This window comes from Monodon monoceros, unplaced genomic scaffold, assembly GCF_005190385.1.
Source record: "Monodon monoceros isolate NGI ecotype Baffin Bay Population unplaced genomic scaffold, NGI_Narwhal_1 Super_Scaffold_16, whole genome shotgun sequence".
Classification (NCBI taxonomy): Eukaryota; Metazoa; Chordata; class Mammalia; order Artiodactyla; family Monodontidae; genus Monodon; species Monodon monoceros.
The window spans coordinates 71,967,492-71,982,393 of record NW_021703772.1 but is presented as its reverse complement, the minus strand read 5'-3'; the positions used below and the strand labels follow the sequence as shown (position 1 = coordinate 71,982,393).

Sequence of the window (14,902 nt, the reverse complement as noted above, 5' to 3'; positions counted from 1 at the left end):
AAATCACTAATCATTAGAGAAATGCAAATCAAAACTACAATGAGGTATCACCTCACACCCGTCAGAATGGCCATCATCAAAAAATCTACAAACAATAAATGCTAAAGAGGGTGTGGAGAAAAGGGAACCCTCTTGCACTGCTGGAGGGAATGTAAATTGATACAGCCACTATGGAGAACAGTAGGGAGGTTCCTTAAAAAACTAAAAATAGAACTACCATAGGACCCAGAAATCCCACTACTGGGCACATACCCTGAGAAAACCATAATTCAAAAAGAGTCATGTACCACAATGTTCACTGCAGCGCTATTTACAATAGGCAGGACATGGAAGCAACCTAAGTGTCCATCGACAGATGAATGGGTAAAGAAGATGTGGCACATGTATATAATGGAATATTATTCACCCATAAAGAAATGAAATTGAGTTATTTGTAGTGAGGTGGATGGACCTGGAGTCTGTCATACAGAGTGAAGTAAGTCAGAAAGAGAAAAACAAATACCGTATGCTAACACATATATATGGAATCTAAAAAAAACAAAAAAATGGTTCTGAAGAACCTAGGGGCAGGACAGGAATAAAGACACAGACATAGAAAATGGACTTGAGGACACGGGGCGGGGGGAGGGCAACCTGAGATGAAGCGAGAGAGTGGCACTGACATATATACACTACCAAATGTAAAACAGATAGCTAGTGGGAAGCAGTCGCATAGCACAGGGAGATCAGCTCGGTGTTTTGTGACCACATAGAGGGGTGGGATAGGAAAGGTGGGAGGGAGATGCAAGAGGGAGGGGTTATGGGGATACATGTATACATATAGCTGATTCACTTTGTTATACAGCAGAAACTAACACAACATTGTGAAGCAATGATACCTCAATAAAGATGTTAAAAAATAAATAAAAAATAAAATGTGGTGGTGTAAACAGGATTTAGAGAAACTCTGAAAACCATCAAAAAAATTGAAAACAGAAAAAGGAGGAATGTGTGAGCAGGAATGTGTGTAGTGGTAGTGGTGAGGTCATAATCAGTAGTGTGCATATAATTTCTAAATCATGTATATGTATTACTTTGACTAAAAGTTCTTAAAATATATTTTTATAATCACTTTTAGATATCCAGAGTTCTTTAGTGAAAAAGATTAAGTAAAATATAAATTTTACCTGAATCACAAAAAATCATTTTAGAGAACTACTAGTTGAATACATACCTAAGGTATGGGTAAAGGAAATAACCCAAATTTTGATCTGGCAATCCTGACCACATGATGCCAGTCGAAAGAATTGAAGACCTTGTTCTCCACCTAAAAATATAAATTTGTTACAAATAAATACACAAGAATTGATAAAACATTTAAACCAAAAAATTTTCAATTTCTTAACTCAGATCTGTTAATTCTATTCATTTAACCCACATTCACAAGCAATATTAATTATATTAATTAATTTATACCATATAACGAAATGTTGGTTAAAGAATTTCTTTTAAGCAAGGTACTTCAAAGGATTATGACTTTAGCCCCTGAAGTTGCGACAACAAAATACCTTTTTATTTCCCTTCCACTAAGGATATAATTCAATGTTGCAAGGGCCAATATTGAGCCATGAAGCCTAGGGCACCCTCCAACCCAATTTTAGAGTCTATGAGGTTAGCATTGATGGAAAAAATTAGGAAGAAAAGTCAGTTATGAGATGAGTGTTAAATGCTTAATTGCTCCCAACTTAACTTTTTTAGGATATGTTCACTTAAAAGCTTAGTCTTAATTCACATGGAATGAGACTGTTTCCCCATTTGATTTAATCAAGAAAAAGACTAGAATTACATAAATCCAAAACAACATCAATTCAGTCTAATAGATTTGGTGGAAAATATTACACAAATCAGGGAAAGTAATCAGTTAAATTTGGCGTTACAAAAAAACCGCTAGTTATGCTTACTTAGATACTTTCAGTGTATCATTATCTACCCACTAGATAAGTTCCTAAATATTGTGGGTAATGTAAATATTGGTATCACCAACTCAATTTTATATGAATTCCACCTAATATCACAGGTCAAAGGAAATTTCAGCACTCATATGCAGTAAGACACAATTAAGAAACCTATTACCCATCTTAAGATTGCACTCCTGGACTTCCCTGGTGGCACAGTGGTTAGGAATCCGCCTGCTAATGCAGGGGACACGGGTTCGAGCCCTGGTCCAGGAAAATCCCACATGCCGCGGAGCAACTAAGCCCGTGAGCCACAACTACTGAGCCTGCATGCCACAACTACTGAAGCCTGCGTGCCTAGAGCCCGTGCTCAGCAACAAGAGAAGCTAACACAGTGAGAAGCCCGTGCACTGCAACAAAGAGTAGCCCCCGCTCACCGCAACTAGAGAAAGCTTGTGTGCAGCAACAAAGGCCCAACGCGGCCAAAATAAATAAATAAATTAAAAAAAAAAAGATTGCACTCCTGTTTTGTAAATATTTAGTATATGGCATTTAATTTATACACCTGGGTATGTAAAATAAATGCTTCCTATGGACTCCCTCTGTTTTGTTGAAAGTACATATACTTTATTAACATAAAACAAATTAAAATTTCTTTTTCACTGAAAGTTTTTCTAACTGCATGGGACTTCCACACGTCAACAGCATTTTTGTTTTTGTAGCACAGGTTCAGCCAAACAGCATCCTTTCTCAGAGATCTTGATGGATGTAAGCAACTCCTAATAATCATTAAATCTTTTTAAGGCAAAACAGTTTACCCAAAAATGGCTGAGAGTAAAATATTTAAGTACTAGACTCAGTTAAGAGAACTTTTTTTCCTATTGTTTCTAGACTAAATAAGATCCTTAAGTTAATTCAGAAGTTTCTTTCAGTAGTAAGAATTCATCTACAACAATGTAAAGTTATAAAGCTTAAAATATGCCTATCCTTGAGATCCAAATATAATATTTAAAAATAAACTTTTCTTCAGGAAAAATATTTAAATTGTAATAATCTAATCCAAACTGTCTTTTCACTTAAAAACTGGAGAGAATTGAACATTCATCCTCCAGCACAAACAGTATTATTTTTCCTTATTTGAGCAAAATGTCACACAGACAGAAGATTCAATATGTCATAAGTATTTACAGATATTAACAAATATCAAATTAAACAAGTTAAAAATTACATACTTTGTCTTTTAAGAAAATACATAGTTACCACAAATTCCTATAATAATCATTTATTGGTTTATACGCTTTAAAGCATATATTGATCTGTTTCAGGGAATTTACACATAAGGTTAATATCTATTTTAACAGAAATTGAACTAAAGAAAGTACAGAAGGGACATATTAGAAGTATATTGAGAAATATACTCTACAGGCAGGGTAGGGATGTGACTATTAAACTTATTTTAGAATCTCACCAAATTTTCTGCCTAGTTTAGTGAACCTTTCCAGGACCCATGAGCTGCAACCCCTCTAAAGATAGAACAAGGATGTCCTTAGTTTTACTCTAATATCACTATAAAAATGGTATTTTAATTGAAAATCTTTTTTTTCAGGTAACTTAGAATCAAAAAGGAAACCTAAATCTCCCTATGTTTATGTAACTCATTAAAGATTCACTGAGTGCCTGTAAGATTTTGGAGAAGGTCTCACAGAATGGAAGAAATGGTTCTTGTCTGTTACAAGCTGGTCTTCTTAGAATAAAACAGCATAAAACAATATATTAAAAGAATAAATTATCATAAGTAAATTAGGTAGGAAGTTTAATATAAAAATGGGTTCATGAAAAGAAAATCTGTTAATCTGCTATATGATACTAAAAGGCTAAGAAAACAAAAACAAGAAATTTCAGCAAATCAATCTTATTCATCAGTCTGCATTTCAAGGCCTATTATATTCCGAGCACTGTAAATAAAACAGACACAGGCCCTGCCCTATGGAGCTTACAATCTAACAGGAAAAACACCGTTAAACACAATCCATATAAATAACTATATAGTTAAAGCCTGTGATACTTCACTAAGTCCTATTTTAAAAGAAAAATAAAGCGTGCAAATAAAGACTGTATCAAAATACTTTAGACTGTGTGCAGGAGGTAGGAGAAGGGGAAACTCACCTGAAGTGATTTTTTTTTTTTTTTTTTTTACCTGAAAGCTAAAGGATGACTAATAGTGAACCAGGTGAAGGGTCCACATGTAAAACCCTTGGAAAAATCTTAAGAGACATTCAAGGAATGAAAGGAGGCCAGTGTGGCAAGAGAATGCATGAAGCCAAGTGTGATTTGGGATGAGGCAGGGAAACAGAATATGAAGGTACTTACAGGCTTTGTGTTTGGGATTTGGTATTTTATCTTACCTTAATCATATTTTAATATGCCATTGATGGTTTTGAAATAGGGGAGTGCCAAAGCCATCCTGCTACTGGACCTGGGCTGTCCAATAAGGTAGTAACTCGCCACACATGGCTACTGAACAGTTGAAGTGTGACTACTACAAATTGAGATGTGACATAATATGCACACTAGATTTCGAAGACTTCATACCAAAATACAGTAAAATATCTTACTGATATTTTACTATCAATTATTGAAATAATATTTTAGATATATAGGGTAAAATATGTTAAAATTAATTTCACCTACTACTAGAAAATTTTAAATTTGCATACGTAGCTCACATTATATCGCTATGGGCCAGCACTGGTCGGGCAATAAGACTGGAGCAGCCAAAAGCAGAGCTTCATCCTAACACAGAAGATGAAAATAAAAGAAGACAACTTCCCAATTCACTGTATTTATTTAAAACCAAGAGTCTATATTCAGGAGTTTTTGTTTCTTCTTTTTTTGAAAACTAACTGTATTGTCAAATGCTTTATAAATTTATGTTTTGAAAGATTAAATTAGTAAACGGAAAATGAAACCTGTTTCCAATTTTTACACTTCACATTTCTATTTGAATATCAATATACAATATTTCAAAAATCACAGTAAAACCAACAGGGTTAAGGCCTCTACATTACCGTACTCAAGGAATCCAGATCTACTGCACCAAGTTGAGTCAGCCCCTACATATTTTCCCAAAGATCCTGATTTTCCCTAAACAATATTTGTGATTTCATTTTGATCAAAAAAGATAAAGGAGAAGGATGATTCCTTGAAAGGAATGAATTAAAAGGGCTTGTTGTTTTACTAATGATGAAGTGAAAATAAGTAAAAGAATGAAAAGTCACATACAAATTGCAAATGGGAATTACTAGTGCTTACAAGAGTAAAATAACTAACCAGAAACTGGCTGTGAAGAAAAATCGCAGCAGGTAATTCCAAGATCATGTGCTTTTTCACTATGCAGACACCTCATTTTATCATCCCACACTGTTAAATCTCCACACGAGGAGCCAGTGACAAAGAAGTTTCCATTAGGAGAAAATGCACAGGCCACCAAGGAGCCATCCTTAACACTAGCACATCTGAAATAAAAGCAAAAGAAAAGGGAATTTTCATTTCAGAGAATCTTTCACTTCACATTACAATCTCTAACAGCAGCTTGATATACTAAAAAGAGGATAAATGGCTATCACAGAACTAGAGATAAAAGGCAGTAGATGCCTATAGAAATAAAATATCATTTATGTGCTTGCTAAAAGTAAGAGGATTTAAACATTATCTTAACCAAACCAAAGTCGACAATATCTTCATACTTTTCCATATGGCAAGTCAGTAGGAACATGTTAAAATCTACAAAGCTTAACAAAGCAATAACAACCAACAATATCAACTACAGTCACATTTTTTTTTTAAAGATATAACTTTTTGATTGAAAAACATGTTACTGGGGTCAAAAGTACTTTCAACTTTTGTATTAAAATCACCTAGAGGGCTTCCCTGGTGGCGCAGTGGTTGAGAGTCCGCCTGCAGATGCAGGGGACATGGGTTCGTGCCCCGGTCTGGGAAGATCCCACGTGCTGGGCCTGTGAGCCACGGCCGCTGGGCCTGCGCGTCCGGAGCCAGTGCTCCGCAACGGGAGAGGCTGCAACAGTGAGAGGCCCGCGTACCGCAAAAAATAAATAAAAAATAAAAATAAAAAATCACCTAGAAACAACAAACAGCAAAATCACCCAGGAACTTTCATCCCATCTTCAAATACCAATTCTTTATGTAAAGAAAATGCTGTGAACAAGTTAAAATTATCTAGGGAAGATTAGGAAGCACTGGCCTAACAATATTAATTATTTTCTCAATTAGGAAAAACTGGTAAAACCCCAACAATTAGTGCAGTGTCCTAGCCAGTGCTTAAATCTACTGCAGTGTACCATTTTTATATCATTAATTACATACATTAGAGAAATAATGCTAGGGAGGCAGAATCTATCATCCAATAAGTGAAAAAGATTCGTTAGCTGACAGCTGTATTTCATTCACACAAAATAACTTAAAGGCATTTCATTCTTCTTGTGCTTTCTCTTTAAACTGTTTATTAACACCACTTAAATCACATCACTTTCTTCAATCCAAAGACCCAAATCTAAATGAGTAACAGTTGTTTACCAGCTACCATTTGTGCTCTGAGTGATGCTGGGTGATAGGGAGAAAGGAAGGTACATTAAGCTATTTTAATTGGTAACACTTGAAAGTTTACAGTTTTTAATGTACTTAATGTCACGTTAAAATGTTTGATGTTATATATATTTCACCACACTATAAATACATACAAGTGCATGGTTTTAATGTTGGTGAGTTGCAACACAACATTACCAGTGTAAATTAATTGATGTATTTTTATCCAAAAGGAGTTTTTTTAAGTGATTTTTTTTTTTTAAAGAAATGATAACACAACACCATGCTGACCACAAGGTTCCTTCTTCTGGGCTTGCTCAGCCAGAATCCTAGTCAGGAGTGAGCTGTGTAGGTGAGATTTACCTACATTACTTTATTATTGAGAACACCTGAGCCACGAGTGACAAAAATAAAGCCTAAAATTACTAAATTTTATTCAAAAGACTATTGTGGGGTTTTTTTTTGGCCGAACTCTTACCCAAAAAATCCATGAAAGTCTAACAAGATTAATCTTATTTTACAAAAGAGAGACTGGAAATTTAAAACACTCAGAGCCAAGCAAATCTACTTCAAGAATCATGTTTTTATGACCTTCAGAAGATAGGTCAAAATACTTTTCCTTGTGATGTCTAAAAATTATCTGCTTCTTAACGTCATCAAAATATTCTGCCTTTTTTTTTCTCTTCTTTTTTTTGTGGACCTGTTAATAGAATTAAAAACGGAAAGCCGTTTAAATATTCCTACCTATATAACTTGTATGACTGTGCATTCCACAAAACAACAGTTCCATCAGCTGCCCCTGATACCAAACAAGTGGAGTCTGGGGAAAACCGGCAAACCCTCACGGGGCTACCACTGGGCTGTTCCAACACTGCCAAAGTCTGTCCGTTTTGAGTATCCCATAAGACAGTGGTACCATCTGTTGAACATGAAGCCAAAATATGTCCTGAAGTGGAGAAACAGCAGCAGTGGACAGTATAGGTGTGAAACGTCAATGGAGAGTGTGGCAATTCACTGAAGTCACTCAGGGAGTACAGGCGAACTGTTTTGTCCAAGGAGCAAGTGGCCAAGAGGGAAGAGGAGAAGGCACAGCAGTTGACATCATCATCATGATCCGCTAACGTGTGAATTAGTTTCACCATGTTCTTTATTTGAAGTAAAATATCCTGCAATTTTTAGACAGATAAAGGTTACTTCATCCTAGGAATCAAATAAACGCAACTCAAATCAATATAAAAGAGCCAAAATCAATTAACTTGCCCGATGAAAGCTCCTACATTCACATTTTTAAAAGACAATATATTATACCGGGGGTTAGAATAATTTGGAGAGAAATAAAACATTTTAAGACTATAACCTCTGATGACTATCACAATCACCAGTGCTATACCAATAAAATTCCATAACTCCTGAAAAGGAACCTAGTCAAATAACTTCAAACTGATTTGACACTGAACATCCAGAACCTTGGGTATTTATTTCACCTTTGAAGACTTTCCCTTAACTAACTGCTACTCAACACTGCCTCATTCCACATCAGCTAATCTCAGCTTAAAAAGATTTTTCACTACTTAACAAACTCTGCTGCTCCTTCCACAGGACGGAGCAAAGGCTATTGCTCTGCCTTTAAGATGCAGAATTATATAGTTCACTCATAAAAAAGGAACAAAAGGTTTCATTCACAATTTAAGTGGCAGTGTTGAAAGCTATCATGTCATGGTTTGTCATCTTTTCTGACAAAGAATAAAAAGATATAAAAGATTTGAGATGAAGAGTCAATGTAATAAATCAAGGAAACCAAAAAGAAAGAGTGGCGAAAAATGGACTTAGCTGGTCTGCACCTAAGAACAAATTTACAAATTTAGAATAAAATCCAAACTCCTCACCAAGACTTACAAAACCCTACATGGTCTGTCTCTTGCTTGCCTACTTCTCAGACCTCAACTCCTTCCACTTTCCCTCACCCTCCCTCTTTCCAGCCTCCCTGGTCAAAAGGATTACACCTAAGATCTTCATAAAGTGGTTTTCTTATGCGTATCCCCTGCTTTTGGGATCTAATTTTACATTTCGATTTCAATTTCAGTGTCCTTCCTCAGAGAGAGTTTCCCAGTCTAAAGTAGCCCCTCTACAGGCTAGCACATCGCCCTATTTTAATCCTCAGTGTAGCAATTACCACCCTCTGACCTATTTATTACTTATTTGTCTCCCCTCACTAGAAGATAAGCACAAACCAACAAAGATCGGGTCTGTTTCGCTCATTTCTGTATCCACAACATGTAAAACGTAAAACAGTATCGGCACCTAATGTGGTCAAATAAATATTTGCTGAATTAACATTTTCCCCCAAATCCAGTTCTAGGCTTTAAACATTATATGTGAATATAATACAAAATGATTGGATAACTAAAAATAAAGCTACTAATACTAAAAAAAAAAGAAAAAGAAAAAAAATCTGACAGTGGAAAAATGGTGTAGAACGAGGCAATAATCAGCCCTGAAGGGACAGGTGTAACTTCGAAATGTAAAATTCATAATACCTTGTTCTAGTATTATTTACAGAAATCTTTCCAAATAAATGGAGCGAGCCTTTTCCAACATTTATCTTATCCCAAAAGTTCAGCCTCTTTTTTCAAACAAACTTCAATGAAGTCTAAAAAACCAACCAACCAACCAACCACCAAAAACCCTGGTAGATTACCGCCTAAGGTATTGCACTGGAAACAAACGCCATCAGGAGGTGCTTTCTGGGGAACGCCCAAATCCCAACTGTGCAAGTGCACACGGGTAATTTTCCAAACAAACTTCCTCACCCTTGTGGCGCTCGGCTCCCTTTCCAGTTCGAGGCCCTCGAGTCGCAAGGACAGAGACGCAATCAGCTGAACTCTTTGTTTTGAAACGCGCTCTCAAGTCTACCCCTACCTGGTGTGGTAGTCCACTTAAACCTCAGCCTTCAAGCCGAACACTCAATTTCCGGTCATATCCCGGATCAACTCGCCAGTGTGAACACACGCATACCCATCTAATTCAAGGCAAACCCGAAATGTGCCAAGAATCCTCCAACATAAAGCTCGAGACCTACTCCCACTGCGCCCACGCGGGGACCAAGGATTTGCCCAACTCTGAGAGCCAACCAGGCCCCAGCGGACCGAGCGACCCGCGGCAGGAGCGCGGCCGGCGGGGAGCAGGGCCTTCCGGGGCGCGGGGACCGGCGCTCGGGCTGGGGTGGAGGGGTGGAAGCCAGCTGGGGCTTTCACGCCCCGCCGGGAGGCGCCGCCCGGCTCCCAGACTGAGGCCGCAAAACCGTGCATCGCTCTGGTCAAGGTCTCAGCAGGTCCCTGTCGCGCGCTTAGAACCTGACGCCGAGAAACGGAGGGTTTAGACACCTCGAGCGGGGAAGCTCGGCGGGCTGACCCCCGTCAAGGTCCCCTACCTGCCTCCGCCGCTGTTAAACTGGCCCATGAGCACCGCCCCTTTCACCTCCAAGACCCACGACAGCGGGAATCACCGTTCAGATGCCGGTGAGTGGCGCAGGGTACGTGACGCGCAAGTGAGGCGGGCGGGGCCGGCGCCGGCGGACTTCCTAAAGCAAAAGGAAGGCCCCGCCCCCCCGGGAGGCGGCCTGCGCCGCGGCGCATGCGCGCCCTTCCGTTTTCTAATGAAGAGGTTACCAAAACCTGGCTCTGGGATTAAAATGAGTCCGGATTTGGGAAGAACCTTTAGTTGAAATTTTTTTCTGGTTGCGGAAGCTGAGGTCTCAAGGTCTAGCGAGTGCCTGAAATGTGATTTTAAAGGGGGCATTATACAATGCCCCCTTTAACTCTCCAGTTACTACAACTCAAAGTTTTTGAGCCCCCTTCCTCTGCTGTATTTCTTTATCCTGCTCTGTCTATTCTGTGACCTTCCTGATTGGTCTTTTCTGTTTAGGCCAGCTCTGACCTCAGTGGTTCATGACTTCTCCCATCGCCTTTGTGCTCAGGTTACCCAAATCTGTCTTTCCAGGGCAGGCTGCTGGAAAGGATATCCTGCTATCACCTGAACCCGATGTGCATTTCTTACAGCGTTTCAGAGCGCCTCCTAAGCTCACGTGGAGCTTACACCGTGGTTTTCACGTGTAATTGATTACAAACTGGTTTTGCCAGTCCCTTTTGAGATTAAAAAATTGACCAGAAAAAGTTCCTAGGCGTGCTAACACTTACGAACTAAGTGCACATCACAGTATTGAACCATGTTCAGATTAAAATCAAAGGTACAAAGAGTTTTCTTCAGTGAGGAAACATTAAAAAATTACAAACCTGAGGAAACCAAAGTCACATATTTGAAGAGTAATAACCTAAAATACTCAAATTTAAACATGAAATTGAGATTCGCTGAAGATTTGTAATGAAAAAGACAAAGGGAAAAGAGGAGATCAAAATTCATGATTTTGAGATGTTCCTGTGATTTTTAAATTGATTAACGAGTGCATTATGACTGACACTTTGAAACCTGATTACAGGCCAAAGTACTGCCAAAACAGTATTTTTCTAAAAGTAACTTTTTGATTGTATAAATAATAGAGCTCTCTCTAGGAAATATAGAAACTATAAAGAAAAACAACTAATAATCACACCACTCAAAAATAAGCCACTCAGATATAACATTTACTTTCAGTCTTTCATGAATAATAATATCAATAATTTTACAAAAGGACGTGCAAACTACCTTTTTCAACTTAAACTTGTATCCTGAGCATTTTCCATGTCTAAAATTTCTCAGTAGTGTAATTACTGTTTCTGCCTAATCGTCCACAGCCCCAGAAACATACCATAATTTACTTAACATTTTCCCAGTTGTTTCAATATTTTTGTGCTTATTATAGATAATACTGGATTCAATGACATTGTACATAAATATTTACTTTAATGAAATTTGCTAAGGAAATTGTTAGAAATGGAATTACTGGGCATAAGGGTGTAAATAGTCTTAATAAATAGTACCATATTGCTTTTCAGAGAGGCTGTATGGTTTCACCTCTCAGCAGCATATGGTGGTGCCTGTCTCTCCACATTCTTGACAGACTTGAGTAATTTTTTAAAATTTTCACTAATTTGATGGGTAAGATTGGTTATAATATTCTTCAAGTAGAATATGTAAAAGAAACCCCTGACTACACAGGCCAGTAATTTAGCATGGAGATCTCATGCCCAGTATGGTCAGTTTTGCAGGACAGGCAGTTTCAAAGAGGGAAGCTTTATTGTAGCTGGTCTCTAGTCTGTGAATTTGCAATTTGGGAGATGTTAATTAAAATATCTTGGCAATATATTAGAGAAACATTTTAAGAATTTATAGAGATCTTTGATCACATGAGTGAACTGGTTATCCTACTACATAGGACAGAGTGTCAAATAATTGGAACTTTGACTTGGAACATTAGAGATTTGAACACTTTATATAGTTTTTGCTCTAATTATGTAACTGTGGTCAATAATTAATCCTGTTTTATCATTAATTTCTAGTTTTGTTCCTTGTAATAATGCTTCTTGGGGAATATAGAAAACAATTTTAAGTGGTATATTTAAAGGAAAACTAACTTTTCAGTTAAATAATAAGCAATACATGCTCTCCAAATACAATCCAGTGGGAACAGAATAGGTGTGAATCAGTTAGTGAGTCAATGATTATTCCAATGTTTAGTTGAGAGTAACCAAGAGCTCAAAGGAGAGAGAGATGATAGGCACTGAAGTAATTAGAAAAGGTGGGTGTAGGGATGAGCTTGGGAAATACCCAGTTTCACAGTAAATACTCAGGAATGCATTTGGGTTGTTCTGCTTTGCAGGCAAATAAGGCCAGAGTTTCCAGAACCATCAGGCAAGGTAGAGTACAAGATGTAAAAAACTCCCTGGAGGTGTTCAGTTTGCAAAAAATGTATCAAGCTCAATATATATAATACATGCATTTGTGTGTAGTGTATATTAAACTTCAAAAAGTTTCTAAAAATATCCATGAGAAAGGCCCAGGGATTCTCTCATACTGATGCAATCATTCACTTTCCACACCTGGTATTATCTACAGTGCTACCTCCCAGCAGAGAGGAAGCTGTAACTGGGTGCAGGCTGTGTTATCGTCTGCATTAGGGAATAGTCTCTGAATTCCCCTTATCCTTTGCCATTAAATAAACTTTACACCCTCTAACTGGCCATGTTTCCATTAATCCACCCATAGTCCTGGATGCCAGCCAAGTAATAAGAGTTCGCTAGAGTTCTTTAAGTTGGTGTTTCATACAGATAGAAGAAAGACCCAGGGGCTGCCAAATGAGGATGAGGAAGGCTCACACTGGGCACAGTGAGAGCTGCCTGATGATAGAAAACATACATGTAGCTAAAAATAAGCAGACAAGAAAGAAGTGTGATGACATTTGGTATCTGTACATGCTAAAGAAATTTTGCAGTTCCAACTATGCCTTTTCTTCCTCTTTGGTACAAGAAACATTCTTCTTGTTTATGGATTTTTATTTCCTATAATTAAAATTTTTCTTTTCTTATTTCTTCTGTCTCATCTTCTCAAATTCTTTATTTTCCAGTATCTTGTTACTAATGCTCCACAAGAGAATTCAAGATTTAAAATACAGTTTTGAAAAAGAAACCCACATTTTTACTTTCAGATTCCTGGTTTTTTATAACATAAGAATATAATAGACATTGTATAATCAAATTCACTTCATAATAGCCCAACTTACAGAATTATTATTAATTCAATCTCTTTGTCATAGGTCTACTTAGATATTCTCTTTCTTCTTGAGTCAGTTGCAGTACTTTGTATCTTATAGGAATTTGTCATTATCATCCAAGTTATCTACTTGGTCCATAGTATTCACTTAAAGTCCGTTTTTGTTTCTACAATGTCCCCTCTTTCATTCCTGACTTTAGTAATTAGTCTTCCCTCTTTTTTCTCAGTTGGTTCAGCTAAAGCTTTGTCAATTTTGTTGATCTTTTCAAAGAACCAATTTTTGGTTTAATTAATTTTTTCTATTCTTTTTATTAATTTCCGCTCTAATTATTATTTCCTTCCTCCTGCTTGCTTAATGCTTCGTTTGGTCTTCTTTTTCTATTGGAAGGTTAGCTTACTGATTTATGATTTTTTTTTTCCATATAGGATTTACAACTATAAATATCCCTTTAACCACTGCTTTGGCTGAAGCCCTGTAATTCTTTGTATTAATAAAATCTACCGATCTTTTTTAGGTCGATCACAATTTGGGTCTCAATAATAGCATAAACAATTGTCCACACAACTCCATATCAGCCCAAAGTTTCACTGGGTCAAAATGCACTCCAGCCCCTCCACTTTCTTATTGGTTGTGTGTTTTCCATCATGAGGTTTCTCAAAAGCAGTGTCTCCCCTTTGAACCTAAGGTAAAATATATTAGCAGTCTTTCCTGACCATGACACATTACTACAGTTCAATCTACTTACTTTGCCAAGACCCTCTTCAATTGTGCATTTTAGTTCTTTTCCAGGACCATTTCATAAGTGATGGGATACAGAGAGGTAAGATATTAAGCCCTACAGGGCCTATTTTTTCCTTCTAATCCAGTGGTTTAATAGCCAGTCTGCATCAGGATAGCCTAGGATATGAGGCAATTACAATGAACCCTAATATCTTAGTGACTTAAAATAAGGTTTATTTCTTGTTTATGCTATGTGTCCATTGGGAATTATGTTCAACATAGTTAATCAGAGACCTGGGCTAACAGAACATGAGTCGTTTTGGGCATTAATAGTAGCTGTGCCAGAGGGAGAGGAGAGAAATTAAATACTTGGCCAACAAGATGCACATGATAATTATATTCAGATCTCTTTGGCCAGAACTAGCTTGTCAAATGGCCTCACTCAACCACAAGGAGTATAGGAAGTACAATTCCATCATGTGCCCAGGAAGATAAGTCTTTGATTTTATGGTATTAATGACTATACCAGATGATAGGTACTCTCCTCTTAGAAAGGAAATGAGATCAAAGTTAGAGACCAGAGGAAAGCAATCTGGAGACTTACAAAGAAGTTTTACTTTGTACCAGATAATCCCTTCTTTTTGACCTATTTAGTTCACCTGGGACGTCTTAGGTCTTTTATTACAGACATGAGCCTCTTTAACACGTCCCAGGAAGCAGCTGTATGCTATCAGAACATTACTAGGCTTCAAGATATGATTATAAAGTAATATGACCTCATATTTCATGAAATATAATCCAACATATATGTGCAATAAGAGCTATCCTTTTCAAGGCAATCATTTGGAAAATTCAAACATTTATTCCAGCATAGCTGCTACCTAAAAGATATTTAGAACCTGGATTTTGGCATTGCTTTCAGAGAGTATAGCTCATTCTT

The 14,902-nt window shown here is 37.3% G+C and overlaps 1 protein-coding gene across 2 annotated transcripts in view; it reads right to left on the bottom strand.

Moving 5' to 3' along the window:
- WDSUB1 (WD repeat, sterile alpha motif and U-box domain containing 1) overlaps positions 1-10,084 on the bottom strand; it is a 73,692-nt gene extending 63,608 nt beyond the window's left edge. The window contains exons 1-4 of one of the 2 annotated variants that reach the window (XM_029225503.1): positions 9,967-10,084; positions 7,281-7,702; positions 5,265-5,449; positions 1,214-1,306 (exon numbers count right to left, since the gene is read on the bottom strand). In XM_029225503.1, coding sequence (XP_029081336.1) covers positions 1,214-1,306; positions 5,265-5,449; positions 7,281-7,678 — 676 coding nt within the window. In that variant the 5' untranslated portion in view covers positions 7,679-7,702; positions 9,967-10,084. Of the gene's footprint in view, positions 1-1,213; positions 1,307-5,264; positions 5,450-7,280; positions 7,703-9,966 lie in introns of those variants that run through there. The other variant, XM_029225504.1, reaches the window with a different exon arrangement.
- Between the last annotated feature and the right edge of the window lie 4,818 nt (positions 10,085-14,902).